The 27,361-nt window shown below is 53.9% G+C and overlaps 2 protein-coding genes across 6 annotated transcripts in view; one reads left to right on the top strand and one right to left on the bottom strand.

Annotated features, from left to right (window-relative positions):
• TJAP1 (tight junction associated protein 1) overlaps positions 1–6,134 on the bottom strand; it is a 46,375-nt gene extending 40,241 nt beyond the window's left edge. For 2 of the 5 annotated variants that reach the window (XM_075748937.1, XM_075748935.1), the window contains exons 1-2: positions 5,709–5,848; positions 4,790–4,864 (exon numbers count right to left, since the gene is read on the bottom strand). The gene's annotated coding sequence lies outside the window, so the exon portion shown is untranslated. Of the gene's footprint in view, positions 1–4,789; positions 4,928–5,708; positions 5,849–5,928 lie in introns of those variants that run through there. The other 3 variants (XM_075748936.1, XM_075748933.1, XM_075748934.1) reach the window with 3 other exon arrangements.
• Positions 6,135–16,826: 10,692 nt separating this feature from the next.
• Positions 16,827–27,231, top strand: DLK2 (delta like non-canonical Notch ligand 2). Its single transcript, XM_075748913.1, has 6 exons — positions 16,827–16,986; positions 19,195–19,296; positions 20,896–20,959; positions 23,419–23,549; positions 24,228–24,372; positions 24,915–27,231. The coding sequence occupies exons 2-6, from the start codon at positions 19,224–19,226 to the stop codon at positions 25,690–25,692; spliced, it is 1,191 nt and encodes a 396-aa protein (XP_075605028.1). The 5' UTR covers positions 16,827–16,986; positions 19,195–19,223; the 3' UTR covers positions 25,693–27,231.
• Positions 27,232–27,361: the final 130 nt, after the last annotated feature.

The raw sequence follows: 27,361 nt of genomic DNA, 5'->3' as shown, positions 1-27,361 counted from the left end.
TTCACATTCATGAGTAAGACAGCCCTCATCTATGGACTGCACTATCTTTCCAAAGACCCTGCTCTCCTCCAGCTTAAAATTCTCACCTACCAGGACTAATCCAGAGCAACTGGAGTGCTTTGTGAGCTTGTGGTTTTTGGTTGGTGGTTTTTTTTCCTAATGCAGTTATCACAAAAAAGAAAGGTTAGTGGGCAACCTAACATAGCAAATAAGTGTGATTCAATACCTTGCCTCCGACACAGACCAATACAAGGTGGTTTAGAAGATGGAGCAAGAAGCCCCACTGAACAATTATGGAACAAACTACCCTTTCTTCAAACCTTTACCTGTTAGAGATTGGGTTATGTCTGAAAAATACACCTTCTAAAACAAGTTATTTAGCTAAAGCAAGTCTGAACATTTCCACTCATAAGTGCTTGATCTTTTCTAAATCCCGCTCAGTGCTATTATGTGGTAGTGAATTTCCACAGATTAGACATCATGTGAAAATACTTTAAAATCATTATTCAGTGTGATGCCTATCAGTTTCACTGAATTGCATTCACCTCAACTGAAGAATACATTCCAGCTTCTTCACCTCTGCACAGCAGTCTTCCTCAGGCTTGGCACCCAGCATTGTTGAAAAGCAGAGGAAAACTGAGCCCACCCAAGTGATGCTTATCCTGCATTCCAACCATTGCAATGCTAGTCTCACACTCCTACACAGCCTTCCATGCCATTTCCTTCCTAAGCACAGCTCCCAGGAGGACACTCCAGAGAGGGTGGCTCATATCATTCCAAATATGAGACAGCCTGCAAGCTGCTGCTCTTCGCCCTCTCTGTCTGAGCATATTAGCAATAAGACCATATGTGAACATCCTGACGATGAAAGGAACAATTTCCGAGTCTGGAACAAACAAGGGGGCAAAAGAGAGAAAAGATAAATTTAAGTTAAAAAGACACAGCCAGGTAAGGCCTTACAAGGTGTGGAAACAATCAAACCACTCCTGGGAAGGGAAGAAAGAGGGGGGTCTCAGAGTGCCCACTTGCTTTAAACAAGGCAAGGCCTGACTTGCACTCTATAACAATTTCACCATGCTACAGCATATGCAGGACAGTGGATCACACAGGGGTCTGCTTCATTTTGAAGTCACAGCTTGGAATATCTTTTTCATCTCTCCTCCACCGAGCTTTACTAAAGCATTCAACACCACATTACCCAAGCATCTTATAGACACTTATGGACTCTTCCACAAACCCCCAGTAAGATGGGTGTTAATAATATCCTGCAACCAAAGAATGAAGAGCAAGAAACAGTAATGATCTGAACACGGTCACCCAGTATTTCTGCGGCAGAAATTAGATATCCTACGTTGCAGTTCAGAATTCTGACCACAGGGTCATCCTTCCCCTCCAACCAGCTGTAAAGGTACTTCAATTTTAAAAAGTAACATACTTCCTACTACAGTTACAGACCCAGCCAATCTAGATCTAAGGAAAAGCCCTCAGGTAGGGGAACTGGCAGGGAAACACGATGGACGATTTCATACCCTAAGGCATTAGCCCTGTTTGCACAGATAATGCACATAGTTCCTTTGCAGTCCTGTGTACAATTAATTTCAGAGAGGATCATATTTACCCAGTTACCAGTGACTTGAAGTACATGCAGCTAGCACAAATGCCACAAGCACTCGCTCTCTTCATAGCTCAAGGTGTCATACAAAAAGGGGATATCTTCTCAATCAAAGCCTTCAAGCAAGGAGATGAATGTACCCTGCTTCAGGACCTTAAATTTACTCACAAAGCATCAAAGTTGAACAGCCAAGAAAATCTGCTCTATTATGACAATTCCAGTTCCTGACAACCCCAGTCAAAAAAGCAGAGACGAGTCAAAAAGATATCAAGCCAGATCCTCATTTCTTAGTGGAGGAATCCTGCCCTCGATCTGTAGCACGTACAGACTCATTTGAGACCCCTACTTGTTATATTTCTCCCAGCAACACGAAAGGCAGAGAGTTATTAGCCATTACTACATTATTCTTGCCACACTTCGCTGCAAAATCTAGACACTTGCTAACAAGAACACAACACAGTTAATTCATTATGATCTAACCTCCAGAATTATTTCTCAGGACTATGCTGTAGTTGTGGTAACACATGGAAATCTCAGAGTCCAGCTTCCAGTGGATCCTCCGTAAAACATAGCAGACATTTTAACGTGTTAGGAAGCTCACCTTCAGAAAAATCGTCAGCCTCCAGGACTCACAAGCATCAAGTCTACTTCAAGCAGGTACCAAAAAATACAATCACATTTTACTGAAACTTGTTTATTTTGCTATTGCTCAAACAGCTTGGCTTTCTTCACTTTTTTAAAACCACTTTACATGCCACACCAGCTGCCACAAATCTTTTCTCCAAGCCAGCTCTGGTACCATTCATACCAGCACATTGACCAAAAATCACTCATCATCCCATCTGACTTTCTTTATCCTTCTCTGGGACAAAAAGAGGACAGACCTGCAAAGGACTATACCTCTTTCAAAACTATAGTCTGTTTCCCCTACATACTATGCCACATGCTTGTACTTAAGAGTGGATGGCAGAGATAAGAATTCAGGGTTTGAAAGCTGCAAAGCAAGTAATTCAGCAGCAGCCAACAAACTACTTGAAACAGATTGCAAAAGAATGCAAGGTCATCTTTGGTTCAGAAAGTTGGTTTGAGGAGGCAACAGGTCTTGGCACGTAACTCATCCCCTCCTGACCCAATGCCTTGTTTAATATTAAAGATTAAGATAGCCACAGGCTGCACTTTGGAACTCTGCTGGCCCTGCTGAAATGCATTCCCATTATTTCAAGAGCACTGGGTGCCTGGGAAGGAATGAAAAGCAAAAAGCTTCTGATACCACAGTGTCGTGGTTTTGCCCCAGCCAGCAGCTAAGCACCATGCAGCAGCTCACTCACCCCTCATCCCCCAAGGGAATGGGGAGAAGAATGAAAAAAAAAAAACCCAAACCAAAAAACGTTGTTGGTTGACAGTTTAATAGGATAACAAAGGAAGACGATGATGATGATAATACTACAAGTGATGCATAAATGCAATTGCTCACCACAACAGAAGGGGAAAAAAACCAACAACCACCCAATGCCCAGTCTGTTTCTGGGCAGCAAATCTACTTCCTGGCTAGCTTCCCCAGTTATATCCGGAGCACGACATTATATGTCAGGGAATATCCCTTTTGCCAGCCTGGGTCAGCTGTCCTAGCTGTGCTTTCCCAGCTTCTCCTGCATCTGGCAGGGCGTGAGAAGCTGAAAAGTCCTTGACTTAGTGTAGACTCTGCCTACACTAGTAGGCAACTACCTAGTGACAACTAAAACCATCAGCATGTTATCAACATTATTCTCATCCTAAATCCAAAACACAGCACTATACCAGCTACTAGAAAGAAAATTAACTCTATCTCAGCTGAAACCAGGACACACAGCTAAGACCTGCTAGCTTAAATGCTGATTTAACATCCAGAAACAGAAGCACACTGTATGCAAAGCACTATTAAGATACGTATGCTTTCTGCAGTGATTCACTAAGAAGTGAAGAAAAGAGAAAGGAGTTGTACTAAAAGCAATTTGACAAGTGTCATGGTTTAACCCCAGCCAGCAACTGAGCCCCACACAGCCGCTCACTCACTTTCCTGCCCCCTGGCAGGACGGGGAGTGAATCGGAAGAGTGAAAGTGAGAAAACTCATGGGTTGCGATAAAGACAATTTAATAGATAAAGCAAAAGCCACGCAGGCAAGCAAAGCAAAACAAGGAATTAATTCACCACTTCCCATGGGCGGGCAGGTGTTCAGCCAATCCCCGGAAAGCAGGGCTCCATCATATCCAACGGTGACTTGGGAAGACAAACACCATCACTCCAAATGTCCCCCTCTTCCCCAAGCCCCTTATATGCTGAGCACGACATCATATGGTATGGAATATCCCTTTGGTCAGTTGGGGTCAGCTTTCTCCCCAGCCATCCTCTGGCAGGGCAGTGTGAAAGGCAGAAAAGGCCTTGGCTCTGTGTAAGCACTGCTCAGCAGTAACAAAAACATCTCAATATTATTAGCACTGTTTTCAGCACCAATTCAAAACATAGCCTCATACTAGCTACTATGAAGAAAATTAACTCTATCCCAGCCAAAACCAGCACAACAAGTAAGTGAAAGGTATGAACATCTCAAAGGACCCAGATGCTGAGTAGCAAATAGTTGCCCTTCTAAACTGGGTCTCAACAGTGAGGTCAGGAGAGGACAGAAAGGCCAGCAGTAGATCTGCACTACCCATTAGGGGATCAGTTAAAATACAGGTAAAAAACCCAATGTGGTGGAAGAAATAACCTAATAGAACAGAGGATCACTAGAATTACCTATCTTTGGCATTGCAATTATTGCAAGAGCAGGATCATCAGAAAGGATTTCATTGGGATCCTGACTGGACAGATCTCTTGTGATTACACAGAGAACACAGCTACTTCAGCACTGACAGAGCAGGCTTTAGACTGCTTCTCTGGATGGCACGTAAAGAGCATTTGCTTACATCTTTAATTGAGCTTTTCTTCCCAGGGGCACTTACTGCATTCTTCAGGGTCACTCTCATTTCATTGACACCCCAGCCTCTCAATTCAGGCAATGTAAGCCTACTACGATGCAAAGAACACCGCAGAAGGGAACAGTTTTTCAGGTATGTTGTTCAGCATATTCTCAAAAAATTCCAGTAGTGTGACCAAAACAACAGTCTGACTCAACATCAGCTCATTCCTGGTTTTCTTACCTGCTGTCTGATTCTTCAACAAGGATTCATTGCTTCCTCTTACATAGGCCCTTTATCACAGTTCCTTCTCTGAATCTGTAAAAGAGAGATGCACACCTCTGAAAAGCTTTCTCTGGCACAGAACTATCTACATTTGATGGATGATTCTTTTCAGTGAACAACCTCTACCTGGCATCTCTCAGATCTAGGTCATTCTCAGCCTTGCCAGACTTGCATATCATCTGCACACACTGATGCCTACCAGTGCAATCTCCTGCCCATCTAAAAATCTATTTATTAGGACTCAGTCTTTTACTCTGCTCCATGCAGTGTGCTCAAGCCCAGAGCAAGATGCAGTTCAGTACTGTTCACCTGTTTTTCTTTAAAAGTCTTCCCATGTTCCCAGGGGCTGCTCACTAATTCCGTGGTAGGAAGCATTCCTTGTACTAGAGAGGGTGTCCAGGTTGGTAGAGAATTTCCCATTCTCTCCTGCCAGGTTTGGCACCGGGGCAGTGCTGCTCCCTCTCTTCCAACTTTGCCTCTATCAGCTATACTCTGGTTCCTTAACACACACATGCTGGCCCAGACTTGTTCCACTTCACAGCTCCTACTCCAGCAACACTCCCTGCACAGATACTGCTTTCTCATCCCCCACACCATCTACCTCTCCATCATCCAGATAAGGCTACACCCTGCCTGGACCTGGTTTGGCCTGCTGCTTCCGTGCCCACTCTGCTCCCCACCACAGGTCTCCCTCCATGCAGGAAGAGCTCCCGAATGCCCTCATGGCCGAGGCGGTGGCACTACCACCCTCCCTCACGGGAACGGCCCCTTCCCCAGGGCCGAGGCTGTGGCCCTACCACCCTCCCGCACCCGGCCCGCACCTGCCGCCCACCCCGCCCGGCTGACTCCCCCTGCCCACGGTGCGACCCGCCCGGACCCGCTGTCCTCGGGGGACTCCGACATCTCCTCCCGGCCCCGGGCCACACACGGGGACAGGGAGAGCCCCCTGCTCGCAGGGCGCCGGCCCGAAGCCGGCCTGGAAAGGCCGGCGAGGCCCGGGGGCGCGGGGGGCCCCGCCCGGGCCCGGGCCCGGGCTCGGTCCCCAGCCGATCGCGTTCCCCGGCTCCCCGCCCCCGGGGCCCCAGCCCGGCTCTGACCCGGTGGGGCTCGGCTCCGCCCGGGGTCCCAGTGACTTTGCGGCCGGTTCTGCCCCGGTTCGGCCCCGCCTCGGGCCCGCCCCAAACTTTGCCCCCGCTCGGCTCGGCCCCACACTCTCGCTTCAGGCCGCCATTTTGCCGCGGGGCACGCCGGGTAATCCGGCGGAATCCCCACGCCGCAGCGCAGCTGCGTCATCGGGCAGCACGGGAGGGGGCGGGGCCAGGCGCGGCGGCGGGCGGGCGGTGCGTCTCTCCCGTCACCGCGGCAACGCGGGGGGGGGGGCGGGACGGGACGAGCGACCCCAAGTGCCAGCGACGGGGGGGAACCGTGTCGGTGCCCTCCCCTCAGCAGGGGCGAGGCGAGCCTCTCTGTCTTCTCTACCGGCGCTGCCAACGGGCCGGGCACTCTTACCCTCCCCGGGCTGGTGGGGTCCGGGACCGTGGTAGCGAGAGGCGGGTGGCAGCTTCGGGCAGGTCCGCGTTTGTCTGAGAAAGCTTTGCCAGGCTTCATATTCAATAAATCTCCCTGATGAGACGAGCCGGCTCAAAAAGTAGCAGCGAGGGCACGGGGATGGTCCAACAACCCGGCACCGACGTGCCCTGGGGCAGGAAACCGGCAGGGTTGAGAGGTCTGCCTTTGGATTTAGGAACTTAGGGGGGCTGACAGGCTGTGAGCTGCCCTTCGCTGCGCGGCCCTGGCCGAGGCCTCTCTCCCGGCCTGGGAAGGATGCAGAACCCGCCCCTGCCTTTGCTTCTGGAGGCTCCAGCAGAGCAGCTGGCTGCAGCCCTTGGTCACCTCACCGGCTGCTTCCGAGGTTGTGGGGTTGTCCCCTGTCAGAGCAGACCTTGAAAAGAGGCAGATCAACCGCTGAGCTGGTGAAGATGACAGAACAAAACACAGTATAGGTTATGGCACTTAGAGCCTGTGGGTGCGCTCAGGACCCCAAAGTGGGCTCACAGTAACTGCAGGTGATCTGCCCTCTTCAGGTCTTTGCCAGCCAGGACAACTCACCAGGAGGCAGTGTCCAGGATCAGCTCCTTCCCCTTGTTACCTCCCTCAGTCCCTGAGAAACACCCTGGCGCTCTGTAACCCCACCCGTGGGGCCAGGTGGGGAAGGAGGGAGAGGGGGAGAGCAGTGAATGGAAAAATCCACCTAAACCCCCCCCAAGGCCAACTGCCTGCTTCTTAAAGGAGAGGGGCCGAGGACGGTGTGTAGCAGTCAAAGGTGGACAAGAACCAGTCAAACCTGGACACAGCTTGGGTAACACACTTTGATATTTATTTGCAAAATCATCCACTCTATTGTTCTAGCCTTGGGACTTCAAGAAGTCAATACATTTTAATTTTGAACCAAATCACCCCATTTATTCTGCTCAGAGCTCACACAGGTGCTTTGTCCATTGCCTCTCACACCTGGTACATAGCCTTACTCACCCTCCACCCCACTCCCCCCTTCCCTATTATCCTTTCTTTTACAAACATGTCCTGAGTTGATATTCACGTGGTAAATAACGGAGCTTACTCAGGGGAAATTTGCGTGGTCCGAGAAAAGTCCTGATAATATTTGGAAGATGTTCCCCAATGTACTACATTTACAAAGCCTTCACGTTTGCGTTCAGGTAGTACCACGCTCACAGCACTGCAAACTCTGTCTGAATGGTCCCTTCTCTTACACAATAAAAGACAGGTGCTCAGCAGGACACCACTTCCATGACCTTGGGAATATTGTGCAAAAACGTCTGCTGCGCACCCAGCAAGTGCCGTCTGTACCGTGCCACGCGTCAGCCAGGGATATTTCAAGAAAGCCTTCGATACTTGTGCCCCCATAAATTCTCCAAATCCTCCCTGTGCCGGAGTCAGATAACAAGCAGAAGGACAATGGCCCCAAGAATCCAGGCTGCCCATCTGCTCCGCACTTCCAGATTCTTGCTTCCACAGCGCCAGCTGATGAAATTTTCATAGCTGATGAGGTTTCTCATTTCCACCAGGACTTGCTGCCTTGGAGCCTTCACAGTTGTGGTCTGTTCAGGTTTCTGTGGGTGCGCACTGATGGCAGCAATGATTAGAGTCCTTTGCTTTCTTTGTGTGACCTTTCAGAGTAGGATCTCCAAGCTTTTTTGCAAGTCGAGGTGAAATAAGCCCTGCAGGAAGAAGAAAGCTTGATTTTCAGATGATCTCAGCATTTACTGCTTCCATTAAACTTAACTCTTCTCAAAACCAGATCCCAAGGTCAGACATCCAAAGGGAGACAGGAACTGAACTCAGGATGCCTGAACACCAGTCATCTGCTCTGAGAACTGAAAAACACTTTCCTCAGATCCCAAAGGCCTTGATTCCCCATCCCTCTCCCTCTCTCTCCACACACATTCACCCTGCCTTTTCCTGTGTCCGGTATGCTTGTAAGCTGGTATCACTGCTGCCCTGAGCCCAGAGATGTGACATGATGCGGAAGCATGACGTTAGGTTACATTATATTCATTTATATAACACCATTAATACCAAAGTGCTGCTCCCTGCTAGAGCCAGTTGCTCGCTAAAGCCTCTGAAGTTCAATTAACAAGCACCAGGTAATCTAACACTTGACTCCCAATAACCCTTTTATTTTAAGGGGCCTCTGGCGGATGTAAAGCCCTCAGCAAACAGTCCGGGAAGTACATTTGAGATTCTCTCAAATACCAGCTGAATTTATGACCCTTAGTGAAGAGCAGGGAGGAATCTCTTCAAAATACTTTCCAGCTGGCAGCACTTTATATAGACCCCTGTAACTGTATAAAAGGAACCCCCGGAGGGGCAGGTGCCACCCCGTGGAGGCACAAATCCCTGTAAAGTGCCTATGGTCTTGGCTGGTGAAGAAGGAAACACTGGAAATAATGTCTCCCCACCAGAAGAAGGCAGTGCAGGCTTGGTCCTTGTAAGTTCCCCACCAACCCAGGTCAAGCAGGGAAGATGGCGGGTGCCGGACCACCCTTTGGTGGCCAGCTTGGAGGCTGTCACCCGCCTGAGAGTTGCGTGAAGTTTCATTTCCTCCTGCTTGGATGCTGCAGTCCTGAAGGGACTCTTAGGAAACACTTGCGTCCTCCGCTACTTCTCTGGCTCCAGCTGCACAGAGGATTCCCCAGTAGACCTCAGCTGGGAAACCCTCAGAGGCAGAAGTTGTTTCATGGATGGGCTGAGCCCATCAAACCCAAAAAACCCAAGACATATTTTGAGCAGAGCTTGCACTCTGGGATATTCCAGTACAAGAGGAGCTCAGTGCCCAAAACCAACAGCATCTCGGGAACAATAAGATCAGTGAAGCACAGCCAGCCTGGGACCGCCAAACAAGTCTGTGGATGCAGAATTGGTCAGCCAAACACATTCTGCCAGAATGCCTGGAGCATGCACCTACCAGAAAAATACAACCCACCAGTAAAACAGTTGCTAACAACACCCATGTGTAATTCAGTCCCTCCTGCTACATAAGAGTGAGGGTTGGGGCTCAATTTTAACACAAAGACACAACCCTCAAAAAACTGGAGTTTTTTCACAAGCAAACACTTTGCTGTCAGGATCCCCAGCAACAGCTGAAGAACAGGACCGTGCTGACCCATCCCAACCCAAAGTGCTGTTTGTGTATGGGACTGCCTAAAGGCACCCATCGCAGTTGGGATGTAATTGTGCTGGGCACTGCACAGAAAGACAAGCAGACACAATACCCTGCCTCCAGGACTTGAATCTCTGAGTCTCTTGAATCTCTCTCAAAGCACCTCTACAAATATAGGATGGAGGATGAAAGCAGAACTGGAGAATGCCAGAAAACCACCATTGCAGTACCCTGGCACTTGGCACGCCTCGGTGGTTTCATGCCATCATGGAGTTTGAGCAGAGATGGATGCCCAGATCAGACTGGTATTTCAAACGTACATAGGGGCACTTTCCCTCGACCTGTACACCTGATGAATACATTGCACATCAACACTTCCCCATTACAATTGCTGCCTATGCATGTTTCGTGTATTTATAAATGCGTATGTATAAAAATAAAATAAATAAAATAGATATCAGTGACCTCTACTGGCCATTTCTAACTAGCCATAAAACAGTGCAGCAACAGCTGGCTCTTGCCTCTTGCCCTGTCCCTAGTGCAGTCTTTCATTGCAGGGCAGGGAGCACAGAGGCTGGCAGCGGTGGATTTGTACTCTCTGCACTCTCCTTGCAACAACTGCGTCACTCCCAGGGGCAGGCAGCAGAAATTGGGGTCTCCTGGCCTCAAGTAGTTGGTTGTGGCATCCCTCTCATCCCTCTGCTCACCGCCAGCTCCATGCCACGTTCACCCGGTGAACCAGTCCCAGCTCTTGCACTGAGCCCTGTACAGGTGCCTCTAACTTATCCAGGGCTCTACAAGGGACAGGGTACCAGTCTGTGATGTTACACAGGGTATTCCGCCAGAAACAGCCTGTTCCCAGCTGGAACCCACGCCACGCTTACCACTGCTCCCTGGGGTGAGCTCCCCGCAGGAGGAGTTGCCCCAGCACTGCAGTTTCTCCTCCCGCAGCCTCACCCAAGCCCCGCCAACGCTCCCTGTAAAGCCTTTGCCCCAGTGGGTGCTAAATCAGCATGGGTGCTGCCACACAGCAGAGACTGAGCAGTGGTCATCCTCACATGCCAGCGATTTAGCCTGGTGAAGGAGTGGAGGGAAATGGCACATGTGTCCGAGGGGCAAGACGGCTGCTCCCAATGCAAGGCAAAACCCCACGGGAGGCAAAGGCTGGAGTCACAATGTCAGCCTCAGACTCAAGGGGCTCTACCTCCCTTCCTCTTTGTCAAAACTTGTTTAGCTTGTCATGCTAATAAAGTGTTTGAAATGATCCGAGTTAAAAGTATGTGGAGAGGAAGGGGGAGGATATCTCTCTCACTGGGGAGGTGGCGGAGGGGTTAGGCGTGACGCTGGCTCTGCCTGGCGTGCACAGGCAGATGGGGCTTCGTCCGGGTGTGGGGCAGAGCGCTCGCCCACGTGCAAGGGGAGGTCGCTGCACGCCAGGGGTGTCGGGGATGGCATTTCACCAGGGTGCACAAATGGGGGGGAAAGACGTGATCCCCAAGCTCTCCGAGGGCAGAGCAGGGACTTGCAGGCTTTTTCAGGTAGAGGCACGTGGCCGTGTGTTGTCTCCCGAGGAGCCCTTCTGTGTGCCTAGCACGCGTCTCCAGCTCACAGAGACCTTTTTTTTTTGTGAGATCTGCAGCACTGCTCTCCCCGTGCAGCTCTCGTTGTTTATAGGGACGGGTCCAGGCAGGCCGGGGAGGAATTACCTTTCCCTAGGACACACTTGGTGCTTGGCTGAGCACACTGCTTCCCTGCTTCGCAGGAGCTGCTGAAGGCCAAGGAGAGAGTCAGTCTGCAATTAGCCACCCCCTCAACATTCGTCCACATCCCCTGGGGCTAGTAATTATGGACTCCCCTCCTCTGCACCCAGGGTTCAAGCCTTTCTATGCACAGGCTGTAGTTTTGTGAAATGACCTTGAAATTCACTGCAACGGGCTCTCCTGCCAGGTTTTGCTGCAAACGCCGAGATATGCCAACCTCTGTAAATACCCAGAAGCAAGAGGCAAACACCAAAGCAGCTCAAAACATTTGCTTCAAGAGACTCCTGTTAAATGCTTGGATGCTCCCGGTGAGATTAAGGGGTTTCATTGCTAGAGCTGCCAGCTGGAAAGGGAGAGGGAGAGGACGTGGCTGGAGACGGGCTTCAAGGCACCCACGGGTGTGTTCCAGCAAAGGGAAAGCCTGGCAGACATCTTCCCACTCCACTCCTTCCACACCCCTTCTGGGCAGCGTGAGGCAGGCAGGGGGAACAGGTACACCCCCCTGAAGTCTGTGCCCTTGGGAGAGCCCTGACATTAGCTGTCACACACACGTGGAGGGAATCCAGAAACCACAGGGCAAAACAAGATCCTACACCTTCCCAACGAACCCATGGGGGTTTTTTGAAGGAGGATGACTCAGTCTTTTGAGCTGGGGGGGGCTCAAGATAAAACATCTTTTCTCTAGCCACCCTCCATATACCTCCATCTCTTTCCCTCCCTCTTCAAGTCTAACTCCTTTTGCCTCCAGGATTTAATCTTTGTTTGTTTGTTTTTTTCTGGTGGTTCTGTCCTGTCTTGGATAGAAGTACTAAGGGTGGACTCAGGGAACCTGTATCTCAAAATAACGTGTGACTTAAGCTTACTTTTCCAGCTCCTCACAGCAGGTTTGGAGGCTGCTGGGTACTGAGCTGAAGTCCATTACAACGACACATGCACTCTCCTACGCTCAGAGGATCTGTTTTAGTGGAGCAGCCCAGCAGACAGTTGGATATCAGGTGCCAGTGCAGGGTTCAGGCCCACATCAGGAAGCAGCAGCCCTGATGGTGAGCATCTCCCTGCAGCTGGCTTGGAGCAGCGGAAAGGCAGGCTGGTGGTGAGAGGCTTGGATGGAGGCTGACGCTTGGCTCTGACCACCTGGGAATCACCTGTCCAGGACATCTCACAGGCACCTCTAGAGCATCCCTAGAGTCCATCCCTCCCTGGCCTTGGTGATGGGAAAGGTACACTGGGCCACCTCTCTGTCCAGTGGGCATGTGTGGATGGTTCCTCCTCATGCCCAGCATCCTTCCTCTCCCAGAGCTGGTTCCACACAGCTCAGGAGAATGTACAAGCATTTCGCTGAGCAAAATTACTGAAGAACCTGCCCTTGTGGAAAGCTGCTCCTTACCCCATGCCCTGGAGGTCATCTTCAGTGCCCTGGAGCAGGAGGTTTTATAGCTCTGCAGAGTTAATTTCTACTTGTTCTCACTGCCTATAAATGTCTAATCATTTCTGAAATGAATGCTTTTTCTTGTTACCTAGTGGCAACAAGTTCCCCAGATCATCATTGTTTAGGATAAAGGCAATCATTCCTGTTACTCATTTTGACCACACTTATTTCTGATTTTGCTGGGTGTCCCGGCAGGCCACAAAGGATGCTAATAAAAGAGGCTCATGCTGATCCTAGGCAGTGTTCCCAGGGACTCCAGTGTCACAGGGAATGTGACACTGGGCTTGCGCAGCATTCCTGGAGGCTTTTGGAAAACACAAAATATATCCCGGGGTAGCCCAAGGTGGCTACCCTTAATGTAGTACTGAAATGGAGGAGGGTGAATCCCAGGGCACCTCCCATACACTGAGGCACCCCTTGCAGAGCCACCAGGCTAAGGGAATTTGGTATTTCCCTCCCTTGTGTCATTTCTAGTGGCCTCAGCCATGAGAGCTAGGAAGGTTTGAATGGCTTTTGGAGACTGAACTGCAATTTTGACACCAGAGAGCAATACTTAGGGCAGGGCGACACAGGATGGATTCCTTGAGACCACAGCTTGGCCTTTTCTCCATTATTCCCCAGATCTGCTGCCAGTCCCACCGTTGTACTCATTGCTGTCTGTCGACCCAGCCATGGCTCACAGGGCGGCAGATCATCGAGATGGTGCAAATTGGGAGGGAAGAGCCAGGAGGTTTTCCACCTTCGACCTTCACCCTCTCCCTGCTTCTCTTTTGCCCACCCCCTCCACTACCCCACTGCAGGCACAAACACCTACTGCCCATGGAAGCTATTTCTAAGCAATCCCGGGCATCTGGGGAATGAGGCTTTGAACAAATATCGGAGCGTGCGTGTGCAGTGAGCACGCACATACACACACACACAGACACACACATACGCACAGCCACGGTGCTGCTGCAGAGTCAAATATAGACCTTGGGGAAGGGGGAACAATGGCTGGGGTTGGGTTACATGGCTGCAGGGCCAGCGAGCTGCTGATGTTTGTTGTGGGCTGGGGTGGAATGGGAAAAGCAAGGGGGGTGGGATGGGGGAGAACATTTGTTTTAACCCAGAGACCCAGGGCTGGTGCCGTGCATAAGGCGGAGAGGGTGACCCGGAGTGAGAGCTGTGAGAGAGGATGATCATTTGAGTTGGCAGCTCGAAGGTGTTTGTGGTCTTTCTCCAGCTGGTTTGTGCGGCTCCTCTGCCTCCCTCGAGGGATTAGAGTGGGCAGGAAGGGGTGAGTTTCTCTGGGCTTCTGCTCAGGGAAGAGTTTCTTTCTCTCCTTGACTGGGGAAGGCTCCTCAGTGGAGGAGAAGAGGCGACATCACCTGTTCCCTCAGCCCAGCATCTGTTCCTTGCCCCTGATGTCCAGCTGCCTCCAAGGTGCAGGTTCCAGACACCGGAAGAAAGGGAAGCAGCTCCAGCTGGTTTTGACAGGTAATTCCTCCCTCCAGCCCGGAGCGGTGATGGTGCATTGGAAGGACAGCAGGGGAGGGAGCCTGTGGCTGGCACGCGTGGAGGGGGGAGACTGCAGCAACAGGTCATTCCGTTCCCACTCCAGGTCCCTGCTTTGTGGGATTTCCTTCACCGGAGGGAAAAGCAGTGGAGGGACTCTTATGGCTAGGAAAAAATCCTTCCTAATTCTGACCCAGCAGCTGTTCCATCTGAGACGCCTCTAGGGATGGCATGGCAGGGATCAGAGCCCAGTAGAGCAGGGTCTAAGCCAAGCGCAGGAATCCCCTCCTCAACGCCCATTTCTTGGGTCTGCAAATAGAGCTGCTCTGCTTGAATCACCCTGGGCAGCCCGGGGGCTGTCAAAGCAAGCATGGGACTCAGGACTGAGCCCAGGGATGGGATAGGAGCCCTTCAATGCTGAGGAAGGACTGCACCCAAGGTCCATGGTGCTTGAGGTTCCCTTCTGGTCCCTTCCCCCTCCTCCGTACCCATGTTTTTTTACTCCTACACATTCCTGCCTGCTTCTGTCTTTGCTACTTGCACACAGAACCAAACCTCAAAACCCAAACCCCATTTCCTCAAATATGCCTATTTCCCCCACTCTGAAATCCCACCCTGGTTTCTGTTCTCCATTCCCTTGCCTCACCACTCAGATCTCCAGCAAACAACTTTACCTCCTCAGCCTGGATGACGCTTGCTCCGCACCATAGCTCTCACCTCTGAGAGAAGCGGCACGAGCGAGCCATGTGTCCTGCTCCGCTGACTGCAACTTAACTCCGTCTCCCTCTCCCATGGTGCTCGTGTTGTGGACACAGATACTTACAGATGTCAAGGTGTTCAGGGACACGCAGCATTCAGAAGGTTTTCTTAGGCGTGTTTAACCAAGTGAGGTTTAAGAGCACCCAGGCATGGTTGTGCAATGGCGTTGCAGCGCAGCGCAGTCAGGACCGGGGCAGATCCCAGCAGAGGAGTGCAAGAGCAGGTGAGGATATTGTGGGAGGTGGTGTCGTATCTGAGACAGTGTAGGCAGGAGGATTTCAAGGGGGAGGTAAAGGTGAGGCTGAGCAGCCTACAGTCAGTGTTGGAGGTGCCGCCAGTAAAAACTTGGCCTCCACCATGACTGGCAGAGCAAAGAGTGCAAGGCAGGGTGTTGTGGGGGTCAGAGGAGAAAGGTGGATCCTCTCAGGTCCTAAGAGCAGCAGTGACTGAAGGAGAGGCTGGCTGGTTTTTAACTGAGTACCAGGAGCTGTGCTTTGTCTTCAGCCACCTCCTCTCCCTTTTGCTGTAAGCCCCAGATACGGTGTGAACCAGGACTCAGAAGCAGGCTGAGCTGGACGTGAAGGATCAGGGAGTGAGAATGGATGGAGAACCACAGGAAGCATATCAGAACAGAGCTGGTGCACACCTGTCCCATAAATACCCAAGAAGCTGACGGAGCAGTCAGAGCTGGCAGAGAGCTGGGCTTTGATGGAGCTGCTGGCTGTTGGGCTGTCTGGGGCGCTGACTCTTGCAGTGCCACCCACGGCTGCCGCAGGGTGCATGGTGCTGACGGGGCTGTCAGGGACTGCAGAGACCCAGGGGAACTGGAGAAGGTGAGAGCAGGGATGAGGTGAGCTTTGTCTGGTGAGATGAGATGGGATGCGGAAGCATCCACGTAAGTGCTAATAGGATGTGGTTCTTCCTTCCTGGTGGAAAATAGCAAAACTTGTGGGGCGCAGCGGTAGAAGAGGGCTGGCTGAGGTGAACTTGTAATCTAATTAAGGACTGCTAGGACCTTTGAAGATGACAGATACGATCTTGTCAAGTAGCAGAAAGGCAACGCAAGGTGAGGAGGAGAGCAGGCAGCTGTTCCTCCCAAAGAAGTGGCAGCACAGCCCCTCTCCCAGGGTTATCTTATTGTTAACTGAGGCGCAGGTGTCCACGACTTGTGAACAGCAGCAAGTGCCAGGGACCACAGCTTTGCTGGATGGCTTCTTTCTTGTGGGGGTGACCACTCCATATTTCACCTCTACTTTAAGGGTGGGGCTTCTTAACCTTATGGTTTGCCACTGGAGGTGTGTTAGTGGCCCCTGAAGCTAGCAGGGAGGGGCTGCAGGAGGCATTTTCGCTTATTTTGGATAATCTGAGCGAAATGAGAGCTCGGAGCATCCCAAACCTATTTCTGAGAGAGGAACCATGGTGCGAGGCAGAGGTGCCCCGCGGGAGGTGGCAGCAGCGGGCCGGAGCCCCTACCCAAGCCTGTGTGTGCAACCGCTACGGGGGCGAGCGCTGCACCCCCCCCCCCCCGAGCCCCGGGCGGGGGGTTCCCCAGTAGGGCCGTGCCCAGGGGGGCACCCCCAGCCCGGGGCAGCGCTCCATCCTCTGCGGGCCGGTGCTGGCGGACGGCACCGGTGACCCTCGCAGACGCAGCCCCCCCCTGGGGCGGGAGGGCCCGCGTGGGGCCGTGCTGCCCCCCCCCCCCCCCCCCCCCCCCCCCGCCCCCGGCGGCGGGAGCAGGGCAGGGGTGAGCGGGCAGGGCGGGCCGGGCCGGGGGCTGCCTGCGGTTTGGGGCGGCGGGAGGCGGGATGTCCCGGGGAGGGAGCGGGGATGTGCAGGCACACGCAGCCGCTGGCAGGCGGCCGGGGCTGCACGGCGGCGGCGGCGGCGGCGGGCGGGCGGAGCGGCGCGGCACACGCGGCGGCAGCTCCCTCCGCAGCCCCGCGCCTCCCCAGCCCCGCCGCCGCCGCGCCGGGCATGGCCGCCCCCCGCCGCCGCGCCCCGCGATAGCCCCACGACCCGCCGCGTCGCCGAGGTGAGCAGGGGGGGCGGGGGAAGGGAGGCAGCGCGTGGTGGGGACCAGCAGCTTCTCCCCCCCCCCACCCCCGGGCCACCCCACCGCCGCCGCCGCCGCCGCCCCGGCCGCAGGGGAACCGGTGGGGCCGGGGCGGTGTGGGGGTCCGCGGAGCGTCCCCTCCGGCCGGCCGGGGGTGGGAGGGAAGACGGGCACCCCCGTGGCCGTGCCCCTCCTCGGGGCTCTGGGGGCTTGGGGTGGTCCCAAAGCCCCAGCGGGGGGAGGGCAGGAGCGGCGAGCCGCAGCGGCGCGGCATCCTACGGGTTCCCACCCCAGCCCCCGGATCCCCAGCCTGGAGGGGTCCCTGATAGCCCCCAGACTAGAGGCAGTGCCTGATAGCCCACCTCCTGGGGTTGTCCCTGGTAGCCCCTAACCGTACGGAGGTCCCTAATGCCCCCAAGGGGGAGGTTAGTAGCCCTCTGGGGCGTCCCTAATAGCCCACAGCCCCTGAGGGGCTGGTAGCCCCCAACCCAGCCAGGCGGTAGCTGAGGAGTGGGATGAAGGGAGCTGCCTCCCCTGTGTCCCTGTTACCCAAAGCCAGGCCTGCCCAGGTGCTGCTCACACCTCCCTTGGGTACTGGCTGCCCCCCCCCCCGGATGCCCCCGATTCCTTGCTGGGGTCTGGGGCTGCCCCTGGGTGGGAGCTGGGAGCAGCGCCCGTGGGGCAGATAGGTCAGGAGGTCTGAGAGGCTGTGCCTCGAGTGAGGAGGCTGTGGGGAGCCGTGGGGGAAACGACCTTTGCAATTACACGTGGACGGAGGTTGAGCTCCTCACAGCCCTGAGGGAACAGGATACCAACAGTTCAGCCCTAAATTATTTTATAAGTTTCGTAGGAATTGCTTCACCCTCCCCTGAAATGCAGCAGCTGTTGGCCACTACCCAGTGTTTTGGGGCAGGAGGCGAAGGAGGGTCCTGCGAGCATGGTGACAAGGGGACTGTGGGGAGGGAGGATGCAGCGGTCCAGGCTGGGATTTGGCTGGGTCAGTGACTACAATATCCTGCAGCCCCTCTGAAAATGCTGCATCCTTCCTTAGTGATGGTTTGCTGGAGAGATGCTTCAAGCAACATCATTGCTTTTGGGGGGCTATTTTGTCTGGTCCGGGCAGATGAAGCCCTTAGCAGGGACCCCAAAACCTCTTCCTGCAAAGCATGCGTGTGGGTGGGTGGGTGGGAGGGCTTCTCTCCCCATCTGCGTAGTCTTTCATGCAACTCTCAACCCAACACAACCTTCCCGAGCTAAAGAGTCAAGCTGAAAGTGGAATGGCCCCTGTCCATCACACCCACGCGGCTGGATGGAGCCTGCTCCATACCTTCACCACTCTCCTAACTGAACTGTTTAACCCCTCCCATCTCATTATAGTAATATATTTATGATATCACCCTCGAATTTCCTGCCCTTAACTACCCCAGAAGGCTGGGAGGGAATGAAGCATTTTTGGAAAGTATTTAATGTTACTTCAAGAGGGCAGAATGCGGTCGGAAAATAGATGGATGCAGGAACCCTGGGCTGACAGGGCTCTCTGCAGGACAGCCGAGGAAAAGGATTGCACCTAGCGTGAGGTGCGCGTTTGCCTTTCCTACCCAGGGCTGCAGCCCAGGTCTAGTGCCTATCGCTTCACTCCCTTGCTTGGAAAATGGAATAGGGCTGTCGTTTACTGCCTGCTTGTCTGCTAGATCCACTCAACTCCTCGCCCTCCTTGAAAAGCAGCCTGAGCGCTGTAAAAAGACTCAGCCCATCTATTCATTCAAACATGCGCGGAGGGACGTTGCTTAGCACAAAGCTGAAGCCCCCCAGTCCTAGGGAGGGAAGATGAAGATCCCCACAGCTGGGCTGGTATTTCTGGAGGTTTCTGCTCTCTTGACAGCAGCTAGCAGGGACAGGTGCTCCAAGGTGCAAAGTAACAGCCTGAGCTATTACACGCTCAGGATTGAGTGTGCATGCTCAGTTTTCCCGTACTCACATTTTAAAAGGTTTTTTGATTCTTAGTGCTCCAACGTTGCCTTAAAGGAAGGAGCCTGGAAGGACAGAGAGGAGTGCGGTGACAAGTCCGTACAAACCTGATGTTTCAACTCAAAACTGCCAGGTAGCACAGAGAGGAAGGGATGCGTGAAGTGAAGCTGCGGAGTCAGCCAGGGGATTTTTCTGAGCTTGCTCTTTTTCTCTCTGTAGGTGTTCATCTCGGTGGGGCCACACTGACCATGCTCAGGAGCTTCTGTCTCCAGCTCATGTCCTTGGTTTGGATCCTCTTGGCCCATCACCAGCTTGCCCAAGGTGAGCCTATGTAGATATGGGGCCTTCTTTCTTATATCCGTCTTTCCAAACACGCCCTTGGCATTGCTGAAGTCTCCATGCAAAATAGAGTTGGCCTGACCTGGAGGACCAGAAAATGCTGCTCAGTCATCCAGCACCTGGGGGGTGGTGACTGGTGGCAACTGTAGAGACCCCCGCTCTGGTGCCCGCAGGGCTGACAATGCCTGAGCAGACCAGCAGTGAGAGGTCCCGCAGCTCTGTCCCTTACAGTTAGGGTGTATGGGTCCCTGAACCGATGGGCGTGTTCAGAGAGGCCAGGCAAGTGGGAAAGAAGATCCCAAAACTGAACGGCTAATCCTGGATCCCATGAGACAAAATCCCTGCCGAAAGATTAGTTTGCTCTCCTCCTTTTCTGGATAAGTGATAAATTCCCAAAGCCATTTGCCAGGAGAGATGGTTACAAATAGGAAAGGTAACAATACCCAGGCTTGGGCTGAGCAGTCCCAGGATGCTGTTCCAGCTCCACAGTGGCTTGTTTTGGGAGTCTCTTATCCCAAGCAGCGGGACCAGCCACCTCACTGCAGCAAAAACACATGCACGCAGATGGAGATTTCTCCCCCTGCTTGCTTCCTAGGCAGCACATCGCATGGCTTGAGGAAAGCCTGAGCACGCCTCTTGGTATGGGGGCTTTAACCTGCCCCAGGCCAGGATGGAGGGGCTCAGTCAGGTAAGGGCGTTCATCTCCTGGGTCTGGCTTGGGATCATGATGGGCTCCTGGAGAAGCCCCCTGCCTCCTGACATTTGCTCTAGCCCTACTGCCTGTGGAGTCAAAGCGAGCCATCTCCCCGTGGGGCTAAGATACAAGCAGGTGATGGATGAGAGGGGTATGGGGAGATGAAAGGGGACACCTGGCTGGAGAAAGCAGGCCAGTGCTGAGGAGGGGATGAAAAGTAGCATGGCAAGGCCATGGCTCAGTTACAGCTTCTGTGGCCTTTAAATAAATAAACAGAACTGGATACCTGGCCCCGTGTGATGCCCAGTCCTACCTCCCCACGATGGAGGGGGAGTGCTGGCAGCTGGGTCCTGGCAGAGGACAGGAGCCCCAACTAGACCGCTCCATGCCAATGGGGATGGGAACATCCTGGGAGATAAAAAAGAGCCATTATTTCCATTTCCACCCTCTGTTCTTTTGTGCGCCTCGCAGTACCTGGCCCTGAGCTTTCACATCATACTTCCTGCATGACAGTGCAACCAAGGTCCCAGGTGGGTCAGGCCCTATTACACAGGTTGTCTTAATGCATGGGCAACCCCAACTCTTGCCCAGAAGGGCCCATAATCTAAGAGAGGGTGGGGAAGATGATCAAATACCAAGTAGTTTTGAAGCAGGGTCCCATTTCTCAATAAAGGCAGTGTTATTGCTGCTTGGGTGACTGTGAAATCCTCATCCCTTGTGTGGCATCCAGCTATTGGACAGAAAGTTCCCCACCTTACTGTTCTGGGGAAGGGCAGACTAAGTGCGTCAGAAGGAAGAAACAGCTGTGAGCCAGCAGGGCCATGGGCAGATCTGGAGTCATCTGTGGTCTCTGCTTAACCCAACACCATCCGTCTCCTGCCTTGCAGGTGATGACTGCAGTGAGCGATGTAATCTTGCCCACGGCTGCTGTGACCAGGATGGGAAGTGCAGGTACGGCTTGTCCTTGGCTCTCCGCTCCTGCTGCCCCTGACTGTAACTGCTCTCCCTCCCTTGATGCTGTGTCCCCGGTGCCTACACCCCTGCCCTGAGTTGAAGCGCCTCCTCTGCTCACCCACACCTGGAATCGATGACTCTGCTCTCTTTTTACCTGACATCCTCTGGAGTCGGAGATTTTGATCTCTCAGCCTCTGGCTGGTCCCCTCCAGCCTTTGCTCCAGTGCTTCCAGGGTCCTTCCCCCCGCCCCCCACATGCTGACCGATGTCATTCTGCTGAGCTGTTTTTTGTCTAGACAGGAGCTTAGGACAGCCCAGCCGTGCCTGGACGATGGGAGGCAGCCTTCAGGCTCAGATACAATGGGGAAAGTCATCAGGCAGCAGGGCAGGCTTGGGGGTTGGCCAGCTTACTTGGCCTCCTCGCTGGTTGAGATGCAGATGCTCTCCCTGGCGGCGTGGAAGACAAGAGCTGTCAGTGTGCACATAAATGTCTGAGGGCATCAGGAGTCCCCTCTCAGAAGCCTGGGCTGTAGTGTAGATCTCCAGGTGTTTTCATAAAGAGCTCACCAGCGAGCTGCAGGCTACCGCAGCAGGAGTGCGTGTGTGATCCCCGGCATCCCAGCTCCAGCTGGTGCCCAGATCCTGCAGGGGCAAAGCTCAGAGCCTGACCTTGCACCCATGTGGGAAGCAACCATGTGGTTGTCCTGGTCTGCCATGGCCCCAGACACTGCCTCTCGTCCCAGCATAGGGCTGCCTGGAGCCCCTGTCCTGCAGGGCAGCCCTCGGAGGAGCAGGCTGCTTCGGGCTGGCCCGGACACCTGTGCTGCAAGGGAACAGACTGCCCACTGCCGCCCCGTTCTCACTGGGGCATCCTCAGCCCACTTTCACAGCACAGCCCCCAGTGTCACACCATGCCTGGGCCACATGTTCTTGCCTAATGGAGCAGATGTGGCCTGGTGGTGACAATAACTGCACTGACCACTGCATCACAGAGCGTCCAGGTCTGGTTTTTCTGGGCCCCCAGTTGCAGCTGCAAAGAGCTCGCTCCTCCCTGAGCCCTTTCAGTGGCTGTGGCTGGTCAGGGGAGCTCAGTGCTGCGAAGTCCTGGCCAAAGACACCGTGCTTCTCCATGTGGTGGGTGGCCCAGCTGCAGGTCTTTCTGGTGGAGGCACGCATAAGTTGCTGCTCCAGATTTCAGGCCTCCAGAGCATTTGCTGAACCCTTCAGCAGCTTGGCAGTACCCCATTGAAATCACCCCAAACTCAGAGAGACTTGGCCACTTACCTGGCCCCCTCCCTGGCAGTTTTTAGGTTGGCCATCTCCCTTTTAGAGAAGGGGAAGAGTTGATGGTGCCTGCTCCATGCAGGTACTGGGCAGTAGGGGTTCCTGCAGCCCTCTGTAAGCTCATGGTTGTCCAGGTATGAATGCATTTCCCCAGACTCTATCAGGCACATGGTATTGCTTCCATTCCCATCAAAAAGCCTCTAATTAATGTAATTATTTTTAAAAAATCATTTTCCTTATTTGTTTGGAACAACTTGCAGTGACAATAGCCAGTCCAGGTGTGAAAGTGCAGCCTCAGACCAACCTGGCAAAGCTGCAGTCACCACACATCCCACTGAAATGAGCCCCAGCCATGAAAATGAACCCCTTTGCTCACTCTAGAAACCATGTTGGTTTAGTTTGGTTAAATTTTGTGCTGGTTTCTGTATAGCTTTTGTTGCGGCTGGTGCCACCTCCACTCAGCTCTCGTTATCACTTGCTTTCCCCCTTGGAGCTGGCAGGTCTGTGGGAAGCCACTGGAGCAACGCAGCTTGGCTTTACTTAGCCATCGCCTGTGCCCTGCTCTTCTGGGGCCAGAAGGCTCGTTGTGTGCTGCAGGTTTTCCCATCATACTGCCCTTGTGAGCTGGCTGATGTCTATTCCATATGCCAGCCATGGCAAGCAAGGTTTCGCAGCTGGATTACAGTGCACTTCAAACAAAAAAATGACACACATTATAATGCAAAGGGGCTCAATAAGACACTTGGGCCTCAGGGGCCCTCAGGGAGTTCAGGGTTAGGGATGAGGCTCTTCTCTGCCTGTCAGACTGGCTGTGCGATGAGGGAGGCGCAGGAATTGCTGAGCTAAGGCAGTGGTGTGTACAGAGCAGTTGGCTGGAGGAGAACAGTGGGACACGGGCACTAAAAACGAAGCTGCTGAGCTCTGTTACTGCTCCCTTACCCTCCCTGGTTGCAGAGGGTGAGTCTGCTCCCACTCTGTCTGCTTGCATCTTTGGAAAGATGAGATGCCAGTACTGATCTCCTCTGGAGGAGTGAGCCAGTAGATTCATGGGGGGCTTTGGGAGGGTTTCCCAGCACTGCTGTATGTGCGGGGAACCCTGCACGGCAAGCAGTGAGCTTTTCTGCAGCCCCTGCTTGGGTTTTATCACGCTGCCATGCCCTGTCCTCCTGCAGGTGCGATCCAGGCTGGGAAGGCGAGTACTGCGAGGAGTGCGTGCGTATGCCGGGGTGTCTCCACGGGACATGCCACCAGCCTTGGCAGTGCATCTGTCACACCGGCTGGGCCGGCAAGTTCTGTGACAAAGGTGAGTCACAGGCTGGACATTGCAGCCTCCGGTGCTGAGGGCAGAAGCCCAGCACACCCTGCACGAAGCGGTGAGCCAGCATAGCCAGAAGCCACCCGGGTGGTGGTGCTGCTTGGGCTACCTGGGAGATGGGACGTTGCCTGGCTGCCACAGCTAGGACCATCCTCTTCCTGCAGAAGAGGTCAGGCTGCCGGCACCCATTCACTGGCTGCATGGCAAGAGCTGCCATGACACTGGCCAGCCTCAGGAAATGGAGCAGATGAACTCATTGCCTTTCCCATGCCACGACTGGGCTCTGGGCAGCACCTCCTGCTTCCCCCAGGGCTTCCTGCCTTTGGCAGGTGGCCAGCGGACTTCCTTCCTCTGGCCTCAGAAGCTCCTCTGTGCCAGGGGTCTGCACTGGCCGGCCAGATGCCACGCACAGCATCTTCATGTTGTGCAGATTTGCAGGACAATTTGCTTTCTCTGCACCCCTAAACCAATGCATTTTGCAGACCATAGCTGGGAGGTACTATGTAGGCACCGCACTTCTGTTGCTGCAGATGCCTGTTGGAGGAGAGGCGGGAGAAACTCCTGCCATTTCTCCTTCCCTACTGGGTTTGACGGGCTGTGTTTGAACTGAATTGGCCAGATCAGTCCTCTTTTCTCACTCATTCCCACCTTTTTTTCCCCCCTCAGACATACACATCTGCGAACACCAATCCCCATGCCAGAATGGGGCTCAGTGTATCTACGATCGAGATGGGGAATATTCCTGCCTGTGTCCAGAAGGCTTTCATGGGAAGGACTGTGAGATGAAGACGGGGCCATGTGAGAAGGCAGGGTGAGACATGGCAGTGAGGGCAGTGAGATTACAGACAGCATTAGCTTTGGGTCATGCACTGCCAAGCAGTGGCCCAGCTTGGCTCGTTATCTGTGGATTTCCATGTGCTAATGGAGTTAAGCCAAAACCATCTTTGGCTTTGGTTTAGCTGTGTGCACCGCACAATCCCACCGGGACAAAGTATTTGTTGCGATCTGAACGGATTCCTGTCACTTGCTGCTGTAGGTGTGATGAGCTGACACCTATCATGCCTTTGGGGAGCATCAGGAGGGCATGTATCCTCTTCAGATGATTTGGCTGAAGACCCTCCCTGATGGGTGGTGGGTCTGTGCACAGCCACAGCCTTTGAGGAAGTCCCACAGCCTCTCACTTGGGGAGGCAGAAACTCCTGCCCCATCTTCTCCTTGAGAGAGCTGCCCCCATGGAGAGAGCCGGTGCCAGGCTCACTGGCCATGCAATCCACAGTGTGTGTCTTCCTCCCTGGGGCAGGGAAAGCTGCTTGCTCTCCAGGGCCATGACCTGTCCTTGCTTTCTCCACACAGGTCTCCGTGCAAGAATGGGGGGCAGTGTCAAGATGAAAACGGCTTTGCCAGCAACTTCACCTGCCGGTGCCTCGCTGGCTTCGTAGGCGCTCTCTGTGAGAATGACGTGGACGACTGCCTGATGCGTCCCTGTGCCAATGGTGCCACCTGCCACGATGGGATCAACCGCTTCTCCTGCCAGTGCCAGGTGGGCTTTGAAGGGCGTTTCTGCACCATCAACATCAATGACTGTGCCAGCCAGCCATGCAAAAATGGGGCAAAGTGCTACGACCGCATCAATGACTATGACTGCTTGTGTCCTGACCGTTTTACTGGCAAAACCTGTGAGATCTCCGTCCCCGAGCCCACCTGGGCTCCTCCCTACCACCCTGCGAACCATGAGAACAGCGGGGTGGTGAAAAGCACCACCAGCGAGATGCCGGGGGTGACGCAGCCGGAGCCTGTCAGGACTGCGGTCACGGGGCGGCGCGTGGCCAACCACAGCGAGAAAGAGCCGGGGGGAGGGTTGTTGAAAATCTCTGTGAAGGAGGTGGTGACCCAGAGGGACTCAGGGCTGAGCGAAGCCCAGCTGGTGACAGTGCTGGTGTTCGGGGTGCTCACGGCAGTGCTGGTCCTCATCACCGTCCTGCTAATGCTGAGGAACTGGCAGAGGGGCCGTCAGAGGTCGAACTGGTGCCAAAGCCCTTCGCAGGCTGCAAGGAAGCTCCAAGACCAGGAGTGCCAGGTGGGCATGCTCAACACCATCCTGATTGAGCCCAGGAAGACAACGGAGCTGTGATCTGCAAGGACTCTGAGCCGGGCCCTGGCAGGTCATCGTGCCGGCAAAGCCCTCGAACTGCACCGTGGGGAGCTGCGCCAGCACAAGCCAGGCAGTGGGGAACGGCTCCCAGGGCAGTGAACGTGTCAGCAAAACCACTGGGTGTCGAGCATTGGTGTGATGGCCCCGCCTGGCTCTGAGCTGTCTCCCACCCGGCCGGCACAGCCGGCACCCACGGGCATCTGAAAGCAGGGCTGTGTCAGGCCAGCCCTGCAGGGGAGCAGTGACATGCTGCTTGCGGGAGCCCGTGCCACACAGTGCCAGTATTGTCCGGCATGAGGTCTCAGAAACAGGACAGGTAGTGCTGGAGGAGGGCATGGCCTTCATGCAAGCCCAAATTCTGCCAGGCCCTTTATAACTCCTCTCTTGGACTACTGGAAGGGGCTTTGTCCTTGTTTCCGCTGGCGTTGGGATGTTTCTTCTGGGGCCTTCGCGACAGTCATGGCTACACAGGCCTCCCTGCCCCGGCACTGGATGGGGTGGCTCCCGGCTGTTTCTGGAGGCTGTCATTTCAGATGCCATGTCCCTAGGGAGCGAGCAAACACCCTAGCTCCCTAGCCTTGTGGTTCTGTAAGCCAGTTCAAAGAGACTCTGGAGATCATTTGGGGCCTCCTCCTGCCCTTCTTCTGCCCTGGGTGATGCTCCCTTCTTTTGCTGTCAGACTTGGGGTTACAAACACGTTCTGTACTTTCCTCCTGATGATCCAGGGGTCTTCTCCTGCTTACCAAGCCATCCTTTCTAGTCCGGCCACAAATGACCAAGCTCCTTCCCCTCTCCAGCATGCACTTCTGCCTCACCATTTGCTGATGAGGAGGAGGATGGCCTGCTCCATTCTGGGGTCCTCTGGGCCTGAGCTGGTCCTTCTCATATGCCCTCCTAGGTGAAAATGGAGATGGCCAAGGCTGGAGACATGCTGCAGCTGGTTCAGGAGCAATACACGATCCAGATCCTCCTTTCCTCTCCCAGTCACTCCAAGGCAGGCAGATGGCACTACCCTCAAATCAGCCATTATAGCATTTCTTGATACAGCAAAGGCTAAGCTCCCCACAGCGGATATGAGGACAGGCTGCCGAGCCTGGGATGACCACAGGAAGCAGATACGGTACTGCCTTCTCCACCGTTGCTAAAGCATGGCCGAGAGGCAAGATGGCCAGGCCACTGAGCCTTTGTGCTAGGTCTGCTCCTGCCTGTGCTGGTCCAGTCTGCAGCAGTCAGCGTCTCTCTGCCAGGGTCAGGGCCTTCTATGCCTCCTCATGAGCACAGAGGGATAAGTGGTGGGGTAAAAATCCCCACAACCCAAACCCTCCTACTGGCCTGTAGGGTTGCAGAGCTGGGTTCAAGATGGTGTGAAGAGAGCAGACAAAGGAGTGAGCCCTCAGCCAGGAGGAAGACCTGGGAGAGGGGACTGGGGCTTCATCAGAAAGATTATTTTTTTAATACATGGATGGATGATGTACCTTTATCAAATAAAACAAATACAAGCCCAGAAACAGTGTATCAGAGAATCATAAAATAATTTAGGTTGGAAGGGACCTCTGGACACCAACCTCCTGCCCTCAGCAGATCCAATTAGATCAGGTTGCTCAGCTACTTGTTCTGGATGAATATCTCCATTACTTCCCTCAAGAAT

The sequence above is a fragment of the Balearica regulorum genome, chromosome 3, assembly GCF_011004875.1.
Source record: "Balearica regulorum gibbericeps isolate bBalReg1 chromosome 3, bBalReg1.pri, whole genome shotgun sequence".
Taxonomy (NCBI): domain Eukaryota; kingdom Metazoa; phylum Chordata; class Aves; order Gruiformes; family Gruidae; genus Balearica; species Balearica regulorum.
Note: the sequence above shows the minus strand (reverse complement) of the source record. Positions and strands in the feature narration are given on the sequence as shown.